The sequence below is a fragment of the Brassica napus genome, chromosome C4 (genome assembly GCF_020379485.1).
Source record: "Brassica napus cultivar Da-Ae chromosome C4, Da-Ae, whole genome shotgun sequence".
NCBI lineage: Eukaryota > Viridiplantae > Streptophyta > Magnoliopsida > Brassicales > Brassicaceae > Brassica > Brassica napus.
Window position 1 is genome coordinate 9,408,615 of NC_063447.1, and position 22,327 is coordinate 9,430,941.

General features: G+C 34.3%; 5 protein-coding genes across 6 annotated transcripts; 3 read left to right on the forward strand and 2 right to left on the reverse strand.

The window, feature by feature from the left end:
• Positions 1–1,465: 1,465 nt before the first annotated feature.
• LOC106395910 (F-box/kelch-repeat protein At4g23580-like) lies at positions 1,466–4,831 on the forward strand. The gene has a single exon (XM_013836232.3). The coding sequence runs from the start codon at positions 2,002–2,004 to the stop codon at positions 3,079–3,081; it is 1,080 nt and encodes a 359-aa protein (XP_013691686.3). The 5' UTR covers positions 1,466–2,001; the 3' UTR covers positions 3,082–4,831.
• A 3,234-nt stretch (positions 4,832–8,065) lies between these two features.
• Positions 8,066–12,355, forward strand: LOC106396620 (LRR receptor-like serine/threonine-protein kinase FEI 2). 2 transcript variants are annotated; one of them, XM_013837064.3, is made up of 15 exons: positions 8,066–8,170; positions 8,557–8,648; positions 8,726–8,960; positions 9,049–9,184; positions 9,268–9,339; positions 9,424–9,495; positions 9,629–9,700; positions 10,083–10,154; positions 10,252–10,323; positions 10,518–10,606; positions 10,723–10,875; positions 10,986–11,318; positions 11,390–11,635; positions 11,732–11,865; positions 11,956–12,355. In XM_013837064.3, exons 3-15 carry the CDS (start codon positions 8,861–8,863, stop codon positions 12,172–12,174), a joined length of 1,770 nt encoding a protein of 589 aa, XP_013692518.2. In that variant the 5' UTR covers positions 8,066–8,170; positions 8,557–8,648; positions 8,726–8,860; the 3' UTR covers positions 12,175–12,355. The 2 variants fall into 2 exon arrangements, with proteins under 2 accessions (XP_013692518.2, XP_013692519.2); XM_013837065.3 differs by having other exon boundaries at positions 8,068–8,170; positions 8,557–8,643.
• Positions 12,356–12,476: 121 nt separating this feature from the next.
• On the reverse strand, positions 12,477–14,267 carry LOC106395991 (probable aspartic protease At2g35615). Its single transcript, XM_013836292.2, has one exon. The coding sequence runs from the start codon at positions 13,821–13,823 to the stop codon at positions 12,477–12,479; it is 1,347 nt and encodes a 448-aa protein (XP_013691746.2). The 5' UTR covers positions 13,824–14,267.
• A 135-nt stretch (positions 14,268–14,402) lies between these two features.
• Positions 14,403–16,608, reverse strand: LOC106394390 (rop guanine nucleotide exchange factor 14-like). Its single transcript, XM_013834961.3, has 7 exons — positions 16,554–16,608; positions 16,081–16,482; positions 15,860–16,014; positions 15,701–15,775; positions 15,384–15,629; positions 14,979–15,311; positions 14,403–14,902 (listed from the first exon to the last, which is right to left on the reverse strand). Exons 2-7 carry the CDS (start codon positions 16,478–16,480, stop codon positions 14,633–14,635), a joined length of 1,479 nt encoding a protein of 492 aa, XP_013690415.2. The 5' UTR covers positions 16,481–16,482; positions 16,554–16,608; the 3' UTR covers positions 14,403–14,632.
• Positions 16,609–19,619: 3,011 nt separating this feature from the next.
• Positions 19,620–21,609, forward strand: LOC106395954 (precursor of CEP4). Its single transcript, XM_048754636.1, has one exon. The coding sequence runs from the start codon at positions 20,947–20,949 to the stop codon at positions 21,205–21,207; it is 261 nt and encodes an 86-aa protein (XP_048610593.1). The 5' UTR covers positions 19,620–20,946; the 3' UTR covers positions 21,208–21,609.
• Positions 21,610–22,327: the final 718 nt, after the last annotated feature.

Here is a 22,327-nt window from a genome sequence, read left to right on the forward strand (position 1 = left end):
TGATTCATAAATTCTAATTCTAATTAAGTGTTATTCAATCATACGTTTATATATTTTGATTGATTTAAAAATCTACGTAGTATTTATAAATTCAAATAAAATATGCAGATTTTTAAATTCTTTCGGATTAGTATTTACAAATACGGAGATTTTCCCTCGGATTTGAGTCTTTGTACTTTTAACAAAAAAATTCAACCAAATATATTCAAATCCATTATAAAATCAAATTTATTAGTAAATCCGTACGATTGAATAACACTTGATTTAATATAGAATTTATGAATCATTAAACCAATAACACATGATTTTAATACGGATTTGAAAATCATAGAAACAATAACACTAGATTTAGTTCGGATTTTCAAATCCATAAAAATACAACAACCAATAACCCCCACTTAATCTAAATTGTGTAATAGTTCATTGATTAGAATATGTTATAGAATTTATAAGACATTTTATAAAATATTTTTTCCATAGCATTTTAGAAATTTAAAGATGATTATACGTCACTGGATCATTGATTATTAAATACTATTAAATTGTATAAAATGATGTGATATTCGCTCAACAATTTATAAGTACTAATAATTAAAAATATTGAAAATTAAGTATTATGAATTTGATAGATTTGGGTTTAAAATTCAAAATCCAAAGATTCAAAATTTGAGTTAGTCTTAACTTTTTATTTTATCATCTAATCTATGAATTTAGGGTCATATTTTTTATCGACTATTCACAAGTCATACTAGGACCACTTAATTAAAATGTAACTTATTTAGTTATTTCTATTAAATTTTAATAATCACTAAAGTATTTATACTAAATCAATTTTAACAATAAATTTTAATTTTTAATATTTTTTTATAATTAATGCATTAATTAGTTTCGTAATTAATAATATAATATTATTATAATTAATGTTAATTGAAATTTTACCGTGAAATAAAAATTATGTTATTTTATAAATTTATGATTATAATTTATATTGTATTAAAATAAGTGTTCTATGAACTAAATATGAAAAAGAGAAATTTCATGTTTACCACTTTTATGGTACCATTTTTCATCTTTATCACCGCTATAGAGACATTTTCAAAAATATCTTATTTATTAAGTGGTAAAAGACTCTTACACCCTTGTTCTCTATATATATAATAAATCATTATTTAAATAAATAAAATAAAATAAAAAATTATTTTTTATGTTTTCGAATTATACTTTTTCAAATTTGAACTTTTTGTAAAAAAATAATTAAAAAAAAAATTTGAAATTTTATTTTTGAATTTCTTTTCGAAATTTCTTTTTGAAAATCGAAAATTATGTTTGAAACTATTTTTAAATTTTTATTTTATTTTTTTAATTATTTATTTATATATTTATTAGAAGAGTGAATGTGTGGAATATACCCAATTAAGGTCCAAATTAGCTGAATGCCCATAATTATGGATAACCCAAAAAAGAGTAACTTTTTGACACTGTGCAGACGAAAATACCTTAATGCTTTATCGAAAACAAGTAACTCTAGATTTATCAGCTAAATATTTACATAGCTAGCAGGTAACAATCTATATATCAACTAACATATCAGCTAATAATTTCAGTATCATCTAACAATCTATGTATCAAACAAATGTATCGACTAACAAATCATATATCAGTTAATGAAACTATTAACAATTAATTAGTTATCTATCAAATAGCCCCAAAACTATTTGTAACAGCTAACACTTCATGTATCGATTAAGAATCCATTAAAATCTAAATAATAGCAGGTAAGTAATAAAATACCTACTAACGTATATATTATCTAAAAGTTGATTGTGAGTCGAAATTAGAAACATTGGAATTGGGGTGAGATAATAAGATTAGCATTATGGATGTCAAAAGAATCAGAATTCCTTAAGAGAAAAGGAAATATAATTCCCTATATATAAGAAGATTTGGGTTGGAGAAAAAAAAAAGAAGAAGGAATAAACCCTAAGAGACAAAAAAATCATAATGAATGATTTAGAAGAGCCTCGAGTTAAAAGTATTTTGATGCTTCCTAATGATTTAGTATTAAACTGTTTAGCCCGAGTCTCAAGATTCGAGTATCCATCTCTATCTTTAGTTTCTAAGAGATTTCACTCTCTCATTGCTTCAACAGAGCTTTACCAAACAAGAACCCTCTTAGGCCGAACAGAGAGTTGTATCTATGTGTGCTTAAAACTCCATGCCAGCAAACTTTTAAGTTGGTTCATTCTAAATACCTCCAAAAAAGTTTTGGTCCCGATTCCATCTCCCCAATATAACTTTACATCCCCGTCGACGGTTGCAGTGGTAGGAACTAATATCTATGTCATTGGCGGCGGCGGATCAGAGAAAAATGCCTCTTCTAGCGTTATGGTCATGGACACTAGTCGTCCCCACGTGTGGCTTGAGGCTCCAAGCATGCGGGTGGCCCGTGTGTTGCCATCTGCTTGCACCCTTGATGGGAAAATATATATAACGGGAGGGTGCGAAAATATCGATTCAAACAATTGGATGGAAGTTTTTGATACCAAGTCTAAAACTTGGGAGTTTTTACAGATTCCTAGCGAAGAGATTTGCAAAGGCTCAAAGTACCGAAGCATAAGTTATCAAGGAACCCTCTACGTGAGATCTGAGGAAAAAAAAGTGACTTACAAGGTGCATAAAGGTAAATGGAGAGAGGCGGACATATGCATGAATAAGAGATGGGGTTGTTCGGGATCATCTTACTGTGTGATAGAGGACGTGTTCTACTGTTATTGTGACAGGAAGATCTGTTGGTATGACCTCAAAGAAAGAATATGGAAACCTTTAAAGTGTTGTCTGGAAGGATTGCCTAGATTGGCTTGTGATATAAACCGTTTTTGTTTATTGGCGGATCATGGTGGAAGATTGGCGATTTTGTGGCAGGAATACGTGTGTGAGACGAAAATAATATGGTGTGCGGAAATTGCTCTCGAAAGACGTCAAAATTTGGAAATTTGGGGTAAGATTGAGTGGCACGGCAACGTGCTTAGCATACCCACTAGGCTCGGTGGAGTGCATGCTCTCACTAGTACAGTTTGGTGAATGACTAATGACCATGTTAATCATTAATCACCGATGCATTTTTTTTTCCTTTTTGGTAAGTTTACTAGAATGAGTCAAATTAGTTTATAAATTACTAGAATAACTTTTAAAAGTTTAAAATTACCAAAAATATTTTATGGTCGAAAATATCCTTAGTTATAATCAAAAATTCATATTACAAAAGTGCCATTTAAAATTATTAAAAAAATTCTGGCAAATTTATTTAACGAAAAATAAATCTATCAGAATATAAATCTGTTAAATTAAACTGTTGTAAATTTTATATTTGCCTTGTATTTGGTGGCAGACTTTTCTGTTACGACAGATGTTTTGAAGCTAGCAGATTTGTGTGACCGATTTAATATTGTCGATAGATTTATCTATTTTAGTCTGTCATATGTTGTAATCGATTTGTTGAAGTCATCAGATTTTTTTCGAAGTAGTCAGAGTTTTGAGACAAATATGTTTGTCGATAATAGACATAAATTTTTATGATAGATTTGTTTACCAGATTTAAATTTGCAATCGACTTTTGTATTCATTTGGTGACAGATTTTTGAAATTCCCGTCTTTAGCGGCATACTTTTTAAATAAATTTTAATTACTAGAGTGGGACACAATTAGAATTTCTGGCTGAATTCAAATAAATTTCGATTTAACTAAATTGGATCCCGGTTTAGATTGATTGAATTCATTTTTAATTAATTTTGAAATTTGGTTTAGAGTTATTTTGGTTTAAATTAATTTAAACCTATTTGGAACCTTGGTTTAATCTAATAGATTACGATCACGTTTTTCCAATGTAGGTTTTACGTTCTTTGTCCTCTTCTTCCTTTTACCTTTCATTCAACAACACGTGGTCCACTTTCATGGTGGTTTACAACTGCATCTTTTAATTCAATCTACTTTCAGGCTTTGGTCATTAGATTTCATTTAGGTTGGTGCTACATTCAGTGGTATACTCTTTGGTGTTGCGTTACTTTTGCACTATGGTATTTGGTGGTACATTACTTTTCATTATCAAGATGACGTTTTAGTCTGAAGCAATATTTTGTAAAGCTTTATCAATATTATCTAGCCTTTCTGTATCTTTTAACTAATCAAGATGCCATATTTGATGAATTATAATCGATCAATGCAACCAGTAAATCATACTTGTACTACAAGTACTAAAACAAAATCATCCAAGTTATACATCACAAGACAAGTACTGAAATAAATCATCCATGTTACACGTCCTACAACATTTAAATTATAACTATCATCACTCGGTTCTCCCGAGTCCAATTTCTGCAAATAGGTAAAATGGCTTGTAGCTCTTTCAATGTAGGTCCTTCCGAAGTCGGAGCTTCCATCTCCAGCCAAAAACTTTCATGCTTCACATCCCAAATCTCATCCTTGTCAAAAGAATCACAATTTAGTCCTGTAATCTCTCCAAACTCATACAGAGAGAACCGCATCGGCATACAATCTATCAAGGACCACATCTCATGACTGCTCTCGATGGCCATTTGATTAGCGAGAAAATGGTGAACGCAAGAAGCAGACCAAGTGTATTCCAACTCTTTCAGCTTCACAATCACTCCTACAGCTGATTCCCTCAAGTCAGACGTAACATCATCCCCAACAGCTTCTAGCACCGTTTGAATGTTGGCCAAGAAACAACTATGGCTCATGCTCCTACTCTAAATTGGGATTTTTCCAACATCATACAGACGACGAGGATACTTTCGTTCACCCGAAGAAGAAGCCATACCTGAAAAAAAAAATTGGAAACAAAGAAATGAAACCAACAATGTTTTAATTTTCACTTGATGTAAAAGGTACTATCACCAAACGGAAAATGAAGTTTTCTATGAATCAGAAGATTAGAACTTCGCAGTTTTTAAAAAAAAAGGAATTGGACACAGAGAAATCGTATACAACCCTTGATGTTTTAATTCTCACTCGATTAACATAGATTCGTACTAACATACATTAGTTTATAGAGAAACAGAGAAAACCCATATCAATTTTAGAAATTGGGAATTAGGGTTTTAAAATTTAACATGCAATCAATCAATCTATGCTAAAAAGAACTTGAAATAGCATAGATTATGTCTTACAGATTCAAGTAACTCGATTTATGGTGGAGGACCGAGGGGAAATCGAGTTATTCTTCCTCGCCGAGTTCTTCTTCCTCGCCGATGACAGAGACGAACTCGATGGAGGTGTGGAGGAAAACAGAAATGAAGACGATTTACGGTGGAGTGGTTGTCGGAGATAGAAGTGAAGGAGGTTGAGTTTCTAGACCAACCAAAGAGATGGAGGTGTGGGAGATTGAGATGGAGATGGAGATGGAGATGGAGAAGGAGATGGAGATGGAGGTTTGGGTCTGCGTGAGTGAGGAGAAAGATCTGTGATGTTAATTTCTTTTTTCTTTATATTAAAATGCATTTTATTAATTATATTAGTAAATTTGTGGTTAATATTTAGAAGGGTGGGGGTTTTGGTAATTTTGGTTGTTCTGCCATTTATTCTAGTAATTACAAAATTATAAGAGTCATTATAGTATTTAAGGGAATGATAAGAGTCATTCTAAGTAATTTCTCTTTTTTAAATATATTAATATTCCTTGAGGAAGACGGGAACTCTTTGTTTTGTTTCAAACTCAAAGCGAGAGATGATTAGGTATTTGATTTGAAAATCTGATTCTTACCAAACTGAAATTGAACCAACTAATAGATTGAGCGGTAGAACAGTTAGCGAGGCTTGAACTGAATCGAACCGGTTTGAGAACAAAATATTAAACTAAAACCATATATTTAACCAATCAATATTAGGAACCAGGTTTTTGGTTTGTTTTCTAAAACCGAAAATGAAGAGAAAAAAAAAAAGCAATTGCTGACGCAAACTTCCTGGAAAGGGCATCTCTAACCTACTCAATTTTTTACTCCAAACTCAATTATGAAGTAAAATCTTCTCCAACCCCATTCTATATTCAACTCCAAAATGGAGTAATGACTAGGGTTACTCCATTTTGGAGTTGAACTTTTTATACTTAAAATAATATAATAACATGAAAAAATATAATACTCCGTAAAAGATTACTTTATAGTTTACATAAAATATGCATAAACTCATAAAAAGTCAAAACTAAGAATAAATAATATAAAATAAATATAATATAATATAAATAAGTAATTTAATAGTTAATTCGGTAAATTGTTTTCGAAACTACCAAAATCGGTGAAGTATTATTCAAACGGAATATATGAAGTTTTTAATCTTGTGAGTCAAAATTTTGATTGATAACATTTGTACTTGTTGAACTTGATATATGCACAAACCATAAGACCGAATACATAATTCAAATTACGAAACAAAACTTTGTTTTTTCTTTATGTTCTTTTAATGCATATAAATATTTTTGAATTAGAAAAATTCCATATGATAAAATCTGCACGAATTGAAATTGAAAGATAATCTCTAGTTATATTTTAATGATAAATATTTAATCTAAATAAAATATATTATTATGGAAATTTTGTAAACATAAAATAGTTGGGTTAATTGTTAAATATTTATAAGTTGAAGGTACTACTAAGAATTATTAACTAAATGAAAAAATAAATATTTTGTTTGGAGTAAAAAATAGAGCAATACATTGGAGTAAAACTCAACTCCATTGAGGAAGACGGGAACTCTTTGTTTTGTTTCAAACTCAAAGCGAGAGATGATTAGGTATTTGATTTGAAAATCTGATTCTTACCAAACTGAAATTGAACCAACTACTAGATTGAGCGGTAGAACATTTAGCGAGGCTTGAACTGAATCGAACCGGTTTGAGAACAAAATATTAAACTAAAACCATATATTTAACCAATCAATATTAGGAACCAGGTGTTTGGTTTGTTTTCTAAAACCGAAAATCAAGAGGAAAAAAAAGCAATTGCTGACGCAAACTTCTTAGAAGCATATAAGGCCGTTGTGGAAGAAATAAAACGTCTCCAGTACTTCTTTTCACTGAATTTTCCTGTGTAAAATCATCTTTAGAGGTTTGAGGTTTCTTCCTTTCCCTGACCTCCAAATTCCAGCCATTGCTCTTAGGAGAGAAGTTTTACCACTCCCACTAGGACCCCCATTATCTGCCAAATGTCATTTATACCTAATTTAGCAACAAACTCATCTTCAATTTCTTGTCTATCCCTTTGTTGTGATGACTTTGACTTCGGACAAAGTCCTGAGGTTTCGGATATTGCAAATGCCATAAAACGAACACTATATCACACAAAACGATTTCCATAACTTAATGAGAAGTTTACTTAAATCAGGTTATCTGTCGATAGGTTACTTTTTAAGGCATCATTTTCTTGTTAGTTAAAATATTTACATGATTTCAAAGAAAATTGTCTAAACTCAGTTTTATTTATATGAAAGTTGTATCTTGTTTGTTGAGGCTAGTAACAACTTTTGTGGCAACCTATCACACAATTCTAATGTCTATAAATTGTTTTAGTTTGCAAAAAGTAATAATACTAATGTTATTTTAGTTTGAGAACTTTGTATGCAATGGGATTGTTCTAATATATGAAATCTAATACAAAATGTTCAAATATTGCATGTGGCAATCTTATAATGTTATTTTGGCTTTGAATTTCTTTTTCTTCTTTTATTTTAGAGGTGAATCTTTTTGTGTTACCTTTTCCTCTTTTGATTTTGGTGCTGTGAATTCCTTGAGAGAAAAGGATTTGGGTTGGAGAAAAAAAAAAGAAGAAGAAGAAGGAATAAACCCTAAGAGACAAAAAAATCATGATGAATGATGTAAAAAAATAGATATTTCACAGACCCAACAAGCTGTAGGCCAGTCTCGCATTATCTAGCTTTTACAAAAAGATTATTCGAAACGACGTAGTTTGATCAGACTGTATTACACGGTGGAGGGTTGACCTGGACTTAATAGGGTTGACCTGCATTTTTTGATAAGTTAAGGGTAAACTTTGCAAAGAAAAAAAAAAGTTGCTTTATTTAGTTAAGTGTTGCTTTACAGCTCAAGTACGTCTTCTGCTTCCTTTGTTCACATTCTTCTTCATCGAGGATCCATTTTGAGGTTCGTGTGATTTTCCATCCCCTTGTCATTTTCACTCTTTCGCGTTTTCTTTGGGTCTGGTTTACGAACGAATCGTTTTCGATTTCGTTTTAAGATTACTTGTACGCCGGCTTTGACTCTTCAGTTCTTCTTGTAATGTGACTGCAATGATGTCCTCACTTAGAATTTAGCTGCTCTATATAATTGGAAATTGGGGGATGGATTTGATCCGACCTCTGGTTGCTGTAAATGTAGATGATAGCCATGCAAAGGTTTTGTGCGATATGTAATTGAGGATTTGGTAGTCTAGTTTTAGCTAAATGCACGAGATTGAAGCCTGATTCCGTATCTTCATTGCTTCTTTCCTAATGTTTCTTGAAATTATATACATCTTTTGATTTTTTCAGAGCTGGTGGAACGGTGTGAACCTTTGGTAGATGGTTGTTGTCTTGTCAATTGAAGATTCCGGAATCTGGAAGCTTATATAGTTCAGTGTAGGGTTAGTATCTTGATTGAGTTTCACTGAGCTCTTCTTGTTAAACTATGTAAAATGATATAATTTTTCTTTATATTCAGGCAGGAGTCTCTTTTTGTTTCTTGAAGATACAGACAAGGCATTACCGAGCAGCTGAGTTTATTGTACGAGGGAAATATTCCGGAGGCTTTTCTTTCAGATGATTGGCAGTAACTATACTACGCTTGAGCGGTGCCATGATGGGCATCTGTCTGATGAAGCGCTGCTGCTCAAGGCTTCTTTTAATCTCATTTATTTGTTCACTCACAAATCTAAATGAAGCGATTAGTCCAGATGGTATAGCCATCTTTTGTGTTTGAATATTTATGATCTGTACCCAATCCGCTGTGGGGTTTACATCCTTTTTGCTCATTTCGTTCTCTAGGTGAGGCGCTTATGAGCTTTAGAAGTGTAGTTTCTAGTGCTGATGGTGTTGTCGGTAGATGGAGACCAGAGGATCCTGATCCTTGTAACTGGAAGGGGGTAACCTGTGATGCGAAAACAAAAAGAGTTATAGCCTTGTAAGCTTGAAACTTGTTTGGTTTAAGCTCCTTTTTTCCTCAATATTCATCTTTTGTTGGTTCCTAAAGTTTCTTTTGCGCAGGAGTCTTACTCATCACAAATTAATTGGACCTTTGCCCCCCGAGCTTGGAAAGCTGGATCAGTTGAGGCTTTTGTATGTACTAACCTTATTTAAACTTTATTGCTTATTAGAGTATCCTCTCATGGATGACTTATTTTTCTTCCCTTGGTATCACAGAATGCTTCACAACAATAATTTATATGGCTCAATACCTACAGCATTGGGAAATTGCACATCATTGGAGGAAATGTAAGTGCTTTCCCAAAATAAACAAGTTTACGTTTTTCTACATTTTGTCTTGTGAGCGATGATAAACCAATGGGTTTTCACAGTTAAAAGTTTTGCTGGCTTACAAGAACCTGTCTGAAAGTTTTTCTTGCAGATACTTGCAGAACAATTTCTTCACTGGCCCAATCCCAAGTGAAATGGGAAACCTGTCAATGCTTAAAAATCTGTACGCAGCCTTTCTCCCTGGTCTTCTATAAAAATTTGTTTTGTTGACTTCTGCTGGATCCGTTATTTGTCATTCCATTAACTACTTTAACAATTTAGTATCTTCTGTAAACACATACTGAACCACAAGAGGTTCTTCTCTCCTTCTAAACAAACTGTAACAACATTATATTGTTGGAAGTACTTATTCCTTTATTTGTGGTAAACCTCAAAAAGTAAAATAATTAATAACCAAAATACCTATTGTGAACTTTTTGATGAGTGGGAAACTCTCGAATATGATGATGAGTGTTGTGAATTTATGCTAGGGCTTTACTCACAGATGGACATATTATTTGAATTCTTCTGAATCAGTAAACCATTTTTTTTCTCTTTTTCTAAAGGGACATCTCAAACAACGATCTCACTGGAGCTATCCCTGTTTCACTTGGGCAGTTAGAAAAGCTTACTAATTTGTGAGTGTCTACTTTCTAGCTTGTGTATTTTATTTTGCAGCCCTGTGTGTATATTTCGAGTTTCATTGTAGCTAACAAGTTGATTCTTCTTTTAAAGCAATGTCTCAAACAATTTTCTGGTGGGGAAGATACCTTCTGATGGCTTACTCGCCCAATTTTCGAGGGACTCGTAAGTATACTTCATCTTTTACCTCTTTCTCCATCAGATTTTGGTGCTAAAGATGGAGAAATCTCTCTACTGTTGATCTGGCAAAACAGTTTTATTTTCTTGACTCTATGCACAAAAGCACCATTTTGCTAGATTTGTACCAATGCGTAGCTGAAAATAACGGAGCCTTGAACTGAATGCATTGCTCTTTGCAGCTTCATCGGCAATTCTAAATTGTGCGGTAAACAAATTGATATGGAGTGCCCAGATGAAAACTCTTCTACTGGTTCTCGTTCTACAGGAGGTAAATCAGCTGTGTTTTAATCAATTTTCTGGTCAGGGTATATGGTTAGGTTTTTTTTTACTAAACAGTATAATTCGTTGTGACATGAGTTTACTTTTTTGGTCTCCCATACATAGGCCAAGGAGGTAAAACTGGTAAGCTACTTATAAGTGCATCTGCTACTGTGGGTGGGCTGCTCCTAGTGGCGCTCATGTGTTTCTGGGGTTGTTTTCTCTATAAAAAGCTTGGTAGAGATGAGAGTAAAAGACTTGCTATAGAGGTCGGTGGAGGTGAGCCATGCTGACTTTTTGTGTATATCATCTCTAAAAAAGTTTGGAACTCAATGTGATAGTTAACTCTCAAAACTTGACACGTTGAGAGACTGTTTTATTTTTTCCAGGTGCGTCTATCGTGATGTTCCATGGAGATCTGCCCTATGCTTCCAAAGACATTATCAAGAAACTGGAAGCTCTTAACGAAGAGCATATAATAGGCTGTGGAGGTTTTGGAACAGTCTACAAGCTGGACATGGACGATGGCAATGTCTTTGCGCTGAAAAGAATTGTAAAACTAAATGGAGGGTTTGATAGGTTTTTTGAAAGAGAGCTTGAGATTCTTGGAAGCATCAAACATCGCTACCTCGTGAATCTACGTGGATACTGCAACTCGCCCACATCAAAGCTTCTGCTGTATGATTACCTTTCTGGTGGTAGCCTTGACCAAGCACTTCATGGTAAATCCTCAACTCCATCTTTACAGGCACAATAAGTATGATTCTATTGAGTGAAATGTTGTAATGTGCAGAGAGAGGCGAGCAACTGGATTGGGACTCACGAGTGAATATTATCATAGGAGCAGCAAAAGGGGTAGCATACTTGCATCATGATTGTTCTCCTAGGATCATACACCGTGATATAAAGTCGAGCAACATTTTACTCGATGGAAATCTGGAGGCTCGGGTATCGGACTTTGGGCTTGCCAAGCTGTTAGGGGACGAAGAATCTCATATTACAACCATTGTTGCAGGCACATTTGGTTACTTAGCTCCAGGTACTCAAATGCACCAGTAACAGCAATAATGCTTTGTAGCCTTTTAATTGTTACCCTCTGTCATGTAACCTAACCTAACCTAACCTGTGGTTGCAGAGTATATGCAAAGTGGTAGAGCGACTGAGAAAACGGATGTTTACAGTTTTGGGGTTTTGATTCTTGAAGTCCTGAGTGGTAAACTTCCTACGGATACTTCCTACATCGAGAAAGGCTATAACGTTGTTGGTTGGGTAAGCATAAAGAGGTCCAGAGCTTTGCTAACTAAATAATATGTTGACTAGTGAAACCTTTAATTTGTTATTTTCAAAAAAATCTTGCAGCTAAACTTCTTGATCAGTGAAAACCGTCCACGGGAGATTGTTGATAGAAGCTGTGAAGGAGTAGAGACAGAGAGTCTCGATGCTCTTCTATCCATAGCAACAAAGTGTGTGTCTTCAAGTCCAGACGAGAGGCCCACAATGCACAGAGTAGTCCAGTTACTTGAATCTCAAGTTATGTCTCCTTGTCCTAGCGACTTCTACGATTCCAGCTCCGATTAATGACATTCATCTTCGGTCCCTCTTGGTTTTGATTTTTTTTCTTAGAATGTTCCTGTGATTGGTTAAACCCTTCCATTTGATCTGAATATGAAACTATAATGTATATGACCATTGTAGAAACTAAATAAATTTTTCTAAATAATTATTATAAGAATCTAAATAAATTATTCTTTTTTTTCTATTTTCCATGTTTTTGTACTTTGGAGCTAGTTTCAGTCACAAAATATCAAAGAGGAACTTTAGAGAATGCGTCAATTTATTTAAACTTTAATTAGGAATTTATATCTCCATATAAAAACTTTTTACATTTCAGCAGAGCAATCCATACGTTGAAACGACACTCTTCTCGCCTCCAAGTCATACCCAACAAGAAAATCCATCTGAGCAAAGTTCCCATAAATACCAACTTCGTTGGTCGGAATCATACTCAAGCAAACCATATCTTCACTCATTTTCACAAACGCATTCAACGCACTAAGCCTCACCTCAGCGCCGCTAAAATGCACCGTTATCTCCGGCAAACCGATCTCCGCACTCCCGGACTTGAAACAATGCGACAAAAGCCCCTGTGGATCACTCACACGCTTCGCTCCAGTCACGGACTCTTCCACTGCAGCGCCAAACCTGTCGTAGAAACCAGACTCGAGAAGCGTCAGTGTAGTTCCCGAGTCGATGATGATGTTCCCCTTCGTCGCCGCCGAGGATACTCCGTCCTCGTTAGGGTAATACATGCTGCTCGTGTACGGAATCTTCGTGTTGCCGACGGAGATAGCTTCGAGCGTCAAGTAGTAGTAAGTCTGAGGCTCTTTATCAACCAAAGGAGTCGATACCACGTTGGAAACAATACTTGCGCCGGAAGGAATCGAGCTGGTTCCTAGGTTTATGACACTTGTGCCGTTCATGGTAGATGACTTGTGCGACAAGCAATAAGAGAATCTATTAGAAATCGACGAACCGAGCTGAGAGATTAGAGATAAGTAACCACCACCGAGGCCTATGATCCCTGAACCAGTCTCGTCGAAGTTACCACCGTTGTTGTAGCCGCAACCGAACACAGTTCCGGGGAAAGAAACAGGCGAGCCTGAAGCAGAACCAATGGAGATCGTCTCCGTAGCAACGTCACCTCTCGTGAAAGATCGGTCTCCGTACGAGTAACGGTACTTGCAAACTTTTTTATCTTCGTCGCATCCACGTTCGGTGGTAGACAAAGCGTTGCAGTTACGTGAGTCGCAAGGCTCGCTCTTGTAAGAAGAGGACTTCTCCTTGTCGAAGATCGGACCGTTCTCTTTGTAACATTGTTGACACGGTTTGCATTGGACCCATGTTAGGTCACTTCCTGTGTCGGCTATCGCGAGGACGTTCGTTGGCGGTGTGCCGATGGTGATGCTCATGAAGAACTCGCCGCCTGCTCCTATTAAACCGGACTGGAGATCGGTTTGGGGTTGGTGGTTGAAGCGGCGGGAACGAGAGATGGAGCGGAGGAAAGCGGAGTGGAGGCGGTCGGTGGGGGTGGTTTGTGGGTTGTAGAGAGGGGAATGAGGAGAGTCACGGTGGATCAGCTCGACGGTGAAGTGTTTTGGGTTAGTCGATGAAGAGAGAGTCATCGAGAAGAAGATGAAGATAGTAACGAAGAGAACAGAGTTTGCCATGTTGAGTTCAGAAAGTTTTGTGGTGTAAAGAGTGTAAGTGGAGAAGAGTATTTATACACAAAGAAGTCGTGAAAGCGAAGAGATTGAAACGGTAAGGAGTTATAGCTTACGTGAGAAGGAGGTGTAAGTCTGAAAGGCAATTTGATTAGCTTTTAATTTTTTCATTAAGGCTAATAATTTAACGTGAGAGTAGTGGGGATGTGAGGGAATTAATATCACTGATTTATCAAAACATATCTTAAAGACTTGGGCGATTTAGATATTTTTCATCTTTGAGCATGTTTGTGTGATAATATGAGGTTGTCAATATATTTTCCCCAAAAGATTAGTTTTATCACTTTATGGGATACCTATGTACCAAAATTTTCTTCTATATGAACATATATTCTTATAATTTTGACTTCGGAGAAAAAAAGAAAAAAAAAAATTTAAACAGTGAAAACATGTTAATGGAAATTTTCAAAATACATTTAGAATGCTCTAACCTCTAATCATCTGCTGATGTGTGGTTTATGCCATGGGCGGCATTGAACAATTGATAACTTTAATTAAAAAAAAAAAACTAAACAGTTGCTAAACTTGATCCTAAACCAAGTGCTGAACTTTAATTTTTAAGTACAAATCTTTGTGTTTACAAGTTTTGAACTTTTATTTTATGTGTAATTAAGTTTATAGTTTTCAAAATAGTGTTATGTTAACACATGTACATGTACATGATCAAAGAGGAAACCCGCTGAACAAAGGAGAAGCTTCAAGTGGCACGCATCAAACTATAAAGCCCTCTTATATATCAAAGAGAAACTACTGCCTTAGGAATCTGTGCTCAGTCGAGACTTCCTTGTACCATCATCAGCTTTGTTGATATCGTGAATGAGAGAATGCCGTAAACGGGACGAGACCAGGAGCCTCTCTGGGGTTCTAAACATGTCATTAGAGCCAGAGAAGCATCTTGGTGTTGCAGGTGAACCAGAGTTACTCAGAGCATCTTCTTGCAAGATTTCTCGAATCCTAGACAGTATGCGGAACGCTAAACTCGCAAGTATACGTGAATATGCCTCAAGAATTGCATGACCAATGTCCTGGAAACATAGGAAAATTAAAAAAGCCTCAAGAACTGAACCAAGATTACACTACCAGTTATAATATTCCACTCACCTTGCCATACTGAATCTTGGTGGCATCAAGAAATGTCTGAGGGAGATTAGAGTATTTAGATTTTATCTGGCCATTAAGCCTCTCTGCCTTGTTTATGAGTGACTCAATGCGACTAATCTCAGACAATGAATCTCTAACTAGTGACCACTTACCACTGCTTGTTTCTTCTATAATCTTCTCTTTCCATGCATAAATAGCTGATTCTAACCTATTAACTGTCTCTAGAGCTGCATGTTCGGTTCTAAGCCTCAGAGACACAAAGATCTCATCTACGGAAGCAGACTCTGAAGCCAACATCCTGAACAGTTCATCCCCAAGTCTTGTCTTTCCAGACTGTGGAAAACAAAATACATATTAAATCGTTACATAACAACATGACCAAGCTTTTTTTTTTTTTTTTTTTACCTTAGGTAACGAATCCTTGATAATGGTAGGTACTGGCATTTCAAGAAGCACTTCTCCGTTTATTGACTTTGCAGCTTTAAAGCTTTGATATACAACATTGCCTTTCTCAAGCAAGTTCTTTCTTACTAAGCTAGAGAGTCCTGGCTTGGGAACTTTAGGAGATGGAAGCCACCATCTTCTGCTCTCTGCCCTACGACCTACTTCTGAGTACCAAAACTCTGTGCTCACCATAGAGTCTAGTGTCTCCTGTGTCTTCATCAAGTTAGGAGAAAGAAACAAGAAGTTGAGCTTCTGATAAAAAGAGAAGGATAACATACAATTAGCATGGAGTCAAGTTTCCTGAGAGCTGGGAGATTCATATGAATGTCTGCACGGGGTTTCGGAGTCATGATCTGACCAAACAGGACATCTAGTTCAGGCTCTTTGATCGAAACATGGAGTGCATATGGTTTTTTAAAGCAAGTTAGCTATATTACCTCAAGTGACCTTCCATTTTTGTCATCTAGCTTAGATGGGACTAGCTCAATCATGTGATTACATGGAGAGAGTAACCAGTCCATTTCTCTTCTCCATCTCTGCTTGTTGTCTTCAGACAAAGGCTCCAACTTCCATAGTTCGCCGAATACTGAGTCTGCAAATCCAACAGTTAGCAAAGAAGTAATGATACCATAGTTTGCGAAAAAAAGTTAAAACATACTGGCAAGATGAGATATAGAGTTTGATAAAGCCAAAGCGGTTTGCACACCCTTGCGTCCTCCAGTGAGATCTCCACCTAGTAATAGCTTTGAAAAATTCTCCTTCATAGCTTCAACATCAGAAGAGCAGAGTGTATAGCCAGGTCTCTCCTCCTTGGAATAGAAATGTTTAGGACTTCTCTCATAGTCCCACTCATTAGAAATGTGTTTACCATTCTTCTTAGGTAACCATTTTGAAGAAAATGACTCAGATGTATCTTTGCTTGATGAACAGCTTGAAAATGCATCATCACCCAATGAATCAGTCAAGCACTCATCTCCTCTGCTTCTTCCACTTTCTTCTTGTAAAGATAGATTGTTGTTCTTGTTGATGCAAGTTTCTAAGCCATCATATGTCATCATTCCTGAAAATATAACCAGTAAAATATTGAGAATTACAATGTTTATAATGGATGATCAGGAGTAAAACTTACACCTATTTTGAGCCTATAACTATGATTGCAGATATGAACAAATGTTAGAAGTATACAAGCTTCTTCGGGTCATATTAATCTTGAAAGCCGTATCAATTTTATAAAAAGATCAGAAAGGGGACCACAAATAAATAAATAAATAGGACCACAATTTTTTTTGGGATTAAGGAATAATGTTACCATCAGAAAGGACCCATTCAAACTGTGACCATGAAGAAACTCCACCTCTCACAATCCTCTTCTTGTCTCCTTTACCAAGTGGGGATGAAAGAAACAGACTTTAAAATAAGATTTGTATGCAGATAATCAACGTAGCTACCATAGAAAAAAAAAAAAAAAACAATGTCAAAAACCAACAAAAGTTGCTGTGTTCCACGAATCTGTAACTTTCCCATAAATAAAGCAAAGTTTTTGGCTAAAATGCCACAATAGAATGCCACAATAGGATATGTTCTATAAAATGAGATAGCCCATCCATGTGCTGGCACTTTTAATTGGTCCCACCATCAAGAGTTAGCATTTTCTCAAACCTTCAGACATGACATTGTTTAATGTTTATTCATCAAGTACCAACAATCTGTTTTAGGAATATATTGACTCACAGACCAAAGTCAAAACTGGTGAATGAGTGGACCTTTAGCTTACTGGACTTAGAACATGGGTGCCTAGCACTTTTACAAATTTTCAAAAGCTATATGTTCAGAACTCAGAAGTTTCGACGGCCAGTAGCGCCGCTGGTGAAAGAAATAAATGTACTACTCTTGGACATTAGCGAGCACAAACAAAAAAAAAACAAAACAAAAAGGAAAATTTATGGCTGCTCGATTTTCAATCTCAAAGTTGCCACGATTGATAAAATGGGCTTTCGTGACTGACTATCATTTATTGAAATACCCATTATATTTGGCCCATCTTGTACAGTCTCCCTCTCTTCATCTCTTCAGACCACTTGCTTTAATTTCTTTCTATTCAGACAACTTTTTCTTTTTTTGAAACACTATTCATACAACTAGTTTTTAATTTTGTGACAGCCTATTTTGTACTTAAAAAGGTTACCGTGATACCTCTTCCTTCTTGAAGAAACATTCATATGCTCTTCCTACTTGAAGAAACACAATATCAATGTTTGTGAACTATTTTGTAGTCAGAAAAGGTTAAAATGCTTTCCGTTGATAGTTTCCGAACTAATTTCCATTTCACAATTTAAGAAGAAAAAAAATCGTTTTTGAAGAAAAAAACGCTTTAGAATTTCAAAGTAATTTCTAATAACGTATTTACTAAATCAAATGAAAATTACAGTACAATTTTAAGAGTGTTTTTATAGGGATGTATAGCGTTTGCGCTAGAAAATCATATTTAAGGCTTAGTCTAATCAGTCTTATATCTAGGTTATGTACATTTTAGTCTAGACGAATCTGTAGTGTTCTGTATAATTTAGTTTTAGAAAAAATTCAACGCACAAATTTTATTGGATTCTTCGCCCGGCTCTAGAATTGTTTAGCATGTTTATACAAAAATCGAAATAACATGATGGGTAAAGCGATCTCTCACTTGAACCCTTAACAGTTAACACTTGGTAAATCAGTCACGCATGCTACTTGATTCAAGGATCAGTAGCGGATGAGTGGTCAAGAATTTCAAGGTAAAAATGCTGATTTAAGTATCCTATGATTTTTTTTTTTTAACAAAATACAACATTGATGTTGATGTTCTAATTATACCATGTTTCTTCTTTTTATTTACAAGAGATTTTTATCTAATGAACGGACCTATGCATGGTAGCAGATTTCCTGCAACATATATAATATGGCCACGCTAAATTTGTATTGAAACATGTGACTATGAATATTCTACCTTTTATTTTAAAATAGAGTAAAAATGAAATTACTCCATAAATGATAATGTTTTTATTTTTGTTATATTTTTGGAGTAAAATATAGAGCAGAGTTGAAGATGGTTTTATTACCCTTTATTTTCCATAGGTGCGAAATAAAGTTATGGTCTGATTACAAAAACGAAAAATAACAATTACAGTCTGAGTTTGCAAGATTCGAAATACAGAAATTAAAGTAGTCTTTTCGTGAATATAAACGTACGTGAAATCGAATATGATATGTATTACTTAGCTTTTATGGGAGAGTTCCTTTGAATAATTTGAGAGGCAAGGGTTTCCTTAACCAAAAAAGAATTAATCTTAGTGATGGTGACTGCTAATAATTATTTTTCTATTCTGAGTTTCTGACTGGCTAGAATTCAAAGTTCGCATGATGTTTTATTATATACATATGTTTATATATAATGAACTTGTCTTTGATTTATTTATGTTCGCTTTTTCTTTTGATGATACTACAAAAGCTAATCATTTCCAAATCTCGAAACGAAAGTCTAGCATATGTACAACTCTTATGCATCTTTGGCAAAAAAATGATCCGCGGAAAATTACATGCTCGTATATTTGTGGTGAAATAATATTTTAATAACATGCACTTAATCCAATATCAACATTTAGATAACTAATTTTCTGTTGCCAAAAAAAAAAAAAGATAACTAATTTTCTACGCCGAATTCAGAATGACATGTTTATTTGTTTTGGCAATGTAATGAAAATGAATAGGGGCTCCCTCAGCGTCCCGTGACCGAGGCGTACTCCGGCCGATAGCGTAGGCTGTTACGAACACTCACCGCTAGTCTGTATTTACTTTGATGGAGACCAAGATACACCGGATTATTAAAAAAAAATAGGAGTGGACTTCCAGTCATACGCGAATCATGTCCAAAGAATTCGAAGCAGTAAGAAAAAGAAGAAATAACTGTTTCTAATATATGTTTATATGCATCTTTGCAATCTGAAGTATTTAAATTTTGATATCTTAAAAATGCATGTGTGATGAAAAGTTGAAAACTGTAGAATCTGGATTGTACCACCCATTGTTTGCGATTTCTACAATTATACGTGAAAGTGTATTGTATTTTAAATATTTAAATATACAAAACTTATTAACCAAGAAAAGGCATGCAAAAGTTGAATAATACCAAACTTTTATTAAAAAAAATTAAAATCTCTATTAAATCATACTGAACGTTTAGATCTCCTAAACGTGATTTTAAAATATCAAATATAATAACAAGTAGTTTTAATTAAATTTTTAACAAGTAATTAATTGTGTTTAAACTTGTATATATTATTTAAAATCCATTATATATAGCAAATAGTTTAATTATATACTGAGAACATAGAATGCTATAACAAAACGCTTTGATCAGTCTAAGTTTTTTGGGGTAAAATTGATGAGACTAACGGGAAAATAAATAAATTAATTGATTAAAGAGTTTATAAACAAATATACATACCGTACGAACCAATTAATATTGATAGTATATATACGGTTGTCTTGTCAAGAAAAATGCCTGTGTTTCTTTTGATGAATGGCTTAGAAAAGATGATGAGAACATAGAATGCTATAACAAAACGCTTTGATCAGTCTAAGTTTTTTGGGGTAAAATTGATGAGACTAACGGGAAAATAAATAATTTAATTGATTAAAGAGTTTATAAACAAATATACATACCGTACGAACCAATTAATATTGATAATATATATACGGTTGTCTTGTCAAGAAAAATGCCTGTGTTTCTTTTGATGAATGGCTTAGAAAAGATGCGATCAAGGAGCATAGAACTTTCCATTTTTGGAAAATATTCGACGGCGAATACTTTTTCTTTTTTAGATTTCCAGCCAAAAACCAAAGCGTGCAAACTATAACACGGCGGACAATTAATGTTCCATGTGCTATACTACATAGGATCCCTCTAAGTGTTTAACTCAATACAATTGTATGTACAGGCTAAAAAAATGTTTTTTGAAAGAAAATATTTCATAATCTAAAATAACATAAAATTATATAACTTGTTCCATAATGAATACATACATAGTCACGTAGATCATTCGGATTTGGCAACTCTTCTTATCATGCGCATAATCAACCTCCAAAATTAGTTAGATATTGACTATAATTTTTTTTTTGCTAAAATGTTTAACTATAACTTGGACTAGAACAAAGAAATAACAAAAAAAAAAATTGGTGACCCTATGTGTCGACAGTAAATGTAACTGTCAAGTCTTTGGTGCATGTACACCTCTTGCGCACTTTCAAAAGAGGCCTATAAGAATCCATTCTAACTTTAAAAACTAGCTATATATATGTGACCATGTTCTAACATTAGTGAGCGGCCAGTCACACGGTTTTTGTAAGGTACTCCACCATTCGATCCTTCTTAAATTTCACACTTCTGATCTCTTGTTTTTGTGAGAAGCAAGCAACCACTTAAGCATACCCTTTAAAGGGTTCTATAGGTTTAAGATCTTTTACTAATTAAAATCCAAAGTTCTCAGTGATGGTGAATCGCGGTTGTTCGACCACAGTTTTATCAGGTTTTCTTATAATTCTTCTGGTGATACAACTACACTTTGAGACTACAACTGGAGCTCGACATGCGCCGGTTGTTTCCTGGTCACCACCTGAGCCGCCTAAAGATGATTTTGTGTGGTATCACAAGATCAACCGCTTCAAGAACATCGAACAAGATGCGTTCAGACCAACTCACCAGGGCCCTAGTCAAGGTATCGGACACAAGAGCCCTCCTGGAGCTTCTTAAAATACCCATTTGGTTTTGGTGAAATTTACCGCTTTGTCGCTTAGAGTTCGCGTCTGTGTGTTTGATATTTTTGTGTGCCTTTATTACGTTATGGTAGAAGAAGAAGAAGTTGCATACCAGTTTCTTGTTGAGAGGAAATGATTTCAGGATTTTTTTTTTTCAAAGTGATACTTCGTCCTTTATGAAAGGCTATGAAGACATCTCTTGGGCTGCTTATAGTTTTTTTTTTTTGGTTGGTGTTTTTGTTCTACGTTGAGACTTGAGATGTTCATTCTTTTTAGTCGATATGTAGTAATTTTTTCGGTTTAAAATAAAGTTAATAATTAATTCCATTAATCTTTTTAGCCACGAACAGTTAAATGTTTGTTTTAACTTATAGAAATTTTAATTTTATAGCCACAAAAAACTTATAATGAACATTATGAATAGTTTCACATCACATACGTATGTAGTAATATAAGGTTTGCTGGCTAGATTTGCTAATTTATCGCACATCTTTATGGTATTCGTTTTGTCCCAAGATGTTACGTTAAAATACGGTTTCACGAAGAAATCCATCCAAGTGTCTTAAGAGTATAAAAACAAATTGCATACGACGGTTCCGATTGAGTAAAAAAACATTATCATGTATTTGATAACTTTTGAACCAGGTTAATCCTAGTTTTATATATCATCATATACATACAGTAGTTAGCTTCTCTATTTGAATTTAGTAAAAAAATATATTCGATCGAATTTTAGGTTAACAAAGGTTATCTTTAAAAAAGTTCTTAGCAGAACATGTTTTATTAGAAAAGGTAATATTCTCGACAAAATTGAGCTGTTTCTTTCATGTATCACTTGTGTAGATGTTTGGTAGCGACTCGTATGACATAAATAACATATTTTTTACCAAAAGAAATAAATATCATGGTTATACAACAAGCATATAAAAATATAACTAGGATAAGACATGTGACTTGCGCATGGTGAATTTATATGAAAATTATTTACGAAATATTGTATGTAACAATAAAATTTATATTCTTGAACGAATTAATTTTTTTGGCCCTTAAATAATTTTTGAAAAACTTTTTTTTATTAATTACACAATTTGTTTACTGATAAGCTGATCATATTT